This window comes from Phoenix dactylifera, chromosome 2, assembly GCF_009389715.1.
Source record: "Phoenix dactylifera cultivar Barhee BC4 chromosome 2, palm_55x_up_171113_PBpolish2nd_filt_p, whole genome shotgun sequence".
Classification (NCBI taxonomy): Eukaryota; Viridiplantae; Streptophyta; class Magnoliopsida; order Arecales; family Arecaceae; genus Phoenix; species Phoenix dactylifera.
In genome coordinates this window covers 5,697,553-5,701,912 of record NC_052393.1, presented here as the reverse complement: position 1 = coordinate 5,701,912, position 4,360 = coordinate 5,697,553, and the positions used below count along the sequence as shown (strand labels likewise).

At 38.3% G+C, this 4,360-nt stretch overlaps 1 protein-coding gene across 2 annotated transcripts; it reads right to left on the bottom strand.

Annotated features, from left to right (window-relative positions):
* Nucleotides 1-372: 372 nt before the first annotated feature.
* Nucleotides 373-3,978, bottom strand: LOC120105915 (zinc finger BED domain-containing protein RICESLEEPER 2-like). Of its 2 annotated transcripts, none has more exons than XM_039118692.1 (2): nt 881-3,978; nt 373-795 (listed from the first exon to the last, which is right to left on the bottom strand). In XM_039118692.1, the coding sequence occupies exon 1, from the start codon at nt 3,040-3,042 to the stop codon at nt 1,096-1,098; it is 1,947 nt and encodes a 648-aa protein (XP_038974620.1). In that variant the 5' UTR covers nt 3,043-3,978; the 3' UTR covers nt 373-795; nt 881-1,095. The 2 variants fall into 2 exon arrangements, with proteins under 2 accessions (XP_038974620.1, XP_038974626.1); XM_039118698.1 differs by having other exon boundaries at nt 888-3,978.
* Nucleotides 3,979-4,360: the final 382 nt, after the last annotated feature.

The window sequence follows — 4,360 nt, the reverse complement described above, 5'->3', positions numbered from 1 at the left end:
TATTATGCATGAATCAGTTAGAAAGATGAAGCATATATGAAAATGTAATCTTGAAATACTCTTTTATCATGGAACCTTAATTGAATAAGGAAAAATATCAATTGATAGAATTCAGACGGCTTTGTAATCTGATGATATAGACTCAACTGAAGGAGCATAGTCATGAATATATGAACGTGAGCCTCCCAAGCGCAAAGGATATCGTAGAGGAACATCAAGGTACGATGCAATAAGCAATACAGCCTGCAAAGCAAGGAAGAAAATAAATAACAAGCCGACCCTGATATCTCTACCTGGCTACCTGCTTACCATGATAGCTCTACAAAGTGAGACTCTTGAGTGGTTCCATGGTTCATCATAAAGTCACTGAAGCAACCCAGCAATGCATAATAGTGCACTTACCTTTAAAGAACCACAAAGAAACAGTAGATATACGGATCAAAATTCAGCTTTATAATGTCATTCCCCTGAGTGGTTCCATATGCTGCTCTTGTAAACATACAAGCAAAAATGTCGACAAGCAAACAACCTATTCAACTTAAATCAAATATAAGATGGACCAAGTAGGCAATCAGACAGATCATTAACAAAATAGCATCTGATAGTTTGAAGATAACTTGCAAAAAAATTCATTCCATGCAACCAACTGCAACGATACAACTGAAACCAAACAAAAGGATTCCATCAAAAACAGGAGGATAAAAAAAATCATCGGCCTGAAGTCGTTGTTCCCTGCACAATAATATATTCATCATATCCATGTAATAGAGAAACCCCCTGAAGTCAGCTTCAAGCCTGCAGTTCAAAAACATACAACTCTCATAAAATTTTGCAACAAATAACCATGATCCACATGAAAATACTCCATCCACAAACATACTTCATACTTGATACTTTAGGTATGAACTAGATCTGATGAGGGTATCGTCATTCAGTTCTCCCAAATTGCCCACTCCAGGAGTCCAGGGTGTCGTCATCTACATTCAACGTTACAGAACTCGAGCAATTTACAACTGTTAACACACAAATCAATCATAAATGTTTAAATTATAAGTACAATAAGCAAATAAAAAATATTAGATAAATTTAAAAGATTTATATACCTTCATCATATTGTTCACGAAGCCAATCTTGGGTACACACTAAGGCTTCTACGGTAGAAGGGCTCAAAGAGCTTCGATACTGATCCACAACTCTACCACCAGTGCTGAATGCTGACTCAGATGAAACAGTGGAGACTGGAATAGCTAGAACATCTCGAGCCATTCTTGATAGTATAGGATAGACTGCTGCATTGCTCTTCCACCAAGCCAAGATGTCAAACTCTTTATTCTCCAAATCAGGAAGTACATCATCATCCAAATAACTATCCAACTCGGATCTCTTAGGGCGTTTTGAAGAACTCTGACTTCTAAATTGAGCAAAGTCCATACCAAATTTTTTTTTGGAAGAAACTGAACTTATATCACCTTGTCCACCAAAATTAGATGTTCGCTCACTTGAACTCATAGAGGGGTGCATTCTTGTTGCATCTACATACTCATTATACAATTTAAAAAGACAAGCACGAATATCATCAATCTTTTTCTTGCACTCCTCCAACTCAAATGCCTTTTGATAACAAAATTCTACAAATATCAACTTTGATCTGGGATCCAAAATAGAAGCAATTACCAACAAATTATTGCACTGAGACCAATATTTGTTAAACTTCTTTAGCATCTCATTTGTTAATTGCTTCACTGTTTCATCAGTATCGATACTTTCATCCATCAACAAAGCCCTAATTCCCCAAACTTCTTTTAGGTATAAATTGGATGTGGGATACTTACAACCAGAAAATACTTTAGTGGCATCAAGAAAGGCTTCTAAAAATTTAAGAATTATAGAAGCCTTTTTCCATTCATCATTGGTGGGGCATACACATGAATGCTCAGTTGCATATCTAATAAGAGCATCTTTGTAACCAAGTGCATCATGCAACATTTCATAAGTAGAATTCCATCTTGTAGGAACATCCAAAGTGAGTCCTTTTCTAGCAGGAAGTCTCATATGCTGTAGAATTTCATTAAATGCTTGCATTCGAGATGGGGATGCAGAGACATATCTAACAATTTCTCTTATACATTCAATAGCTTCATGAATGATTTTCATTCCATCCTGAACCATAATATTTAATATATGTGCACAACATCTAATATGACTGTACTCCCCACTAAACAACATTGAAGCACAAAAGTGATCTCGGAGCCTTCTCATTACAGCATCATTTGTGCTGCAATTATCCAAAGTAATAGCACATATTTTATAATCCAATTCCCATTCAACAAGACATTTTTTTACAGCATCTTCAATTGCAAAGCTGGTGTGAGGGTATGGAAGTTTCTTGAAACTAATAATCTTCTTATGCAGAGTAAAGTTAGAATCAATATAATGTGCTGTGAAAGAAATGTAACCGATTTTCTGATTTGATGTCCAAATATCAGTAGTGAAACTAACTCGAGAACTTAGGTTCTTGAATACATCATGCAATTTTTTCCTCTCTTCTTGATACAAAGCCATACAATCATGTTTTACAGTCTTACGACCCATAATTTTGAATAATGGCTGAAGAGATCTCATAAAATCCAGAAAAACAGTGTGCTCAACAATACGAAATGGAAGCTCAGCACATATGATAAATTTTGCAAGAAATTTTCTACTCTCTTCTTGATTGAATTTGAAACACTTTATCGGATCTTTTGAACTTGGTAGTAAGAGCAACTGATTAGTCGAATTCTTTTGATACCTCTTGCAAACATTTTCAAGATGGCGTTTTAGATGACTCGTTCCTCCTTTAGTGCTCCCACTTAAAACTTTTTTACAATATTTGCACTTAGCTATTGACCCTTCAGAATTTTTTTCCTCGATAAAGTGATTCCATACCCAAGATCTTTTTTTAGAAGAATTGTCACAAATATTTTCAGCAGTATCTTCATTTCTATCATCCTCATTCCTTAAATCTTCAACAGTCTCATTTTCACCAACTTTAGAATGAGACATTAGTAAAAATAATCTGCCCAAATAACAAAATAAATATCACAAATTTAACCTATAGCATCAGATATGTACGAAAATTTAAAACTCTTGTTATTGACAAAGTTGGAGATATAGTCATGTCATTACTATCTCAATGAATCATCCCCTGTTTGTTACAGTCTTATAAACAGATGAGATATGAGCAGCTTCTGGAATGGAAGATATATTATTTAGTTCCTAGGCTTACAGGTTGTTAAGGTTGGAAAGATAACAAGGACTTTCTGAAACCTTCAAATCAGATAAAGAGAGGAGAAAATAAAGAGGAAAGGAATCAGCGAGACTATGGATCAGTGATCACTGATCAACAAATTAAGATTGAGTTCAGTGTGTCTGAGGCAAACAACAAGAAAAGCAAGCCAATAGCATCAGGCATTACACATCACACTTTTAATTACCTATTCAAAACCACAAACCTAATTAAAACCACAAACTTAGTAGAATTGTAGAAATAACAGTAAATGTCTAAAATGCACTAAACACAACTTGTGGATTTATGGCAGCACAACCACCTCAAAAGCACATGATCCTCTTATTTGTGATATTTGGCAGATGAAATGAGCTCTACTAACTTTTAAAGCCTCCCCCTTTTGTTTTCGAGAAGGGGAGCAAGCAATAGATTAGTAAAAAAATAATATTTTAGGCACCACAGTCCACAGAGGAAGGAGGAGAAGAGGATAAGTAATTACCTCTTTCTCGGCAGGTCGGTCAGCGCCACAGAGGAAGGAGGAGAAGAGGATCGGGGCCGGTGAAGCACCAAGACTCAAGAGAGAATAGAACAAGGTAAAGCACCAAGAGGCAAGAGAGAATAGATTGTCCAAAAAACCCTAATCTGAGAGCCGACTAGAGCCGATGCACCTCAAGTGACGATCAATTTTGGCGGTGAGGGGGTGGAGCCTGGAGGAGAAGGGAGATAAGGGCGACGATCCGAGACGATTGGCACTCGGTGAGTCGGCGACGACGACGATCCGAGAAGGGAGCGGAGAAACCCTAGCCGACGACGACGAGCCTCCACCGCTCTCGTCTCGCCTCTGCACTCGACAAGCCGCTGCCGACGACGACGACTGGTGAGAAACCCTAGATGACGACGAGCCTCCACGCCTCCACTGGACCACCGTCTCCGGCTCTCCGCGTCTCGGTCTCGCGGCTCTCCGCTCTCGCCTCTGCAAATCACGAGTTCACGACTCGTCAAACAAAGTTACAAAACCCCAAAAATCCCCCTAAGTCGCGACTCGCGACTGGCTCGGGCCGTCTGCCCGTCTTCGATCTCGTTCGGGCTCGCATT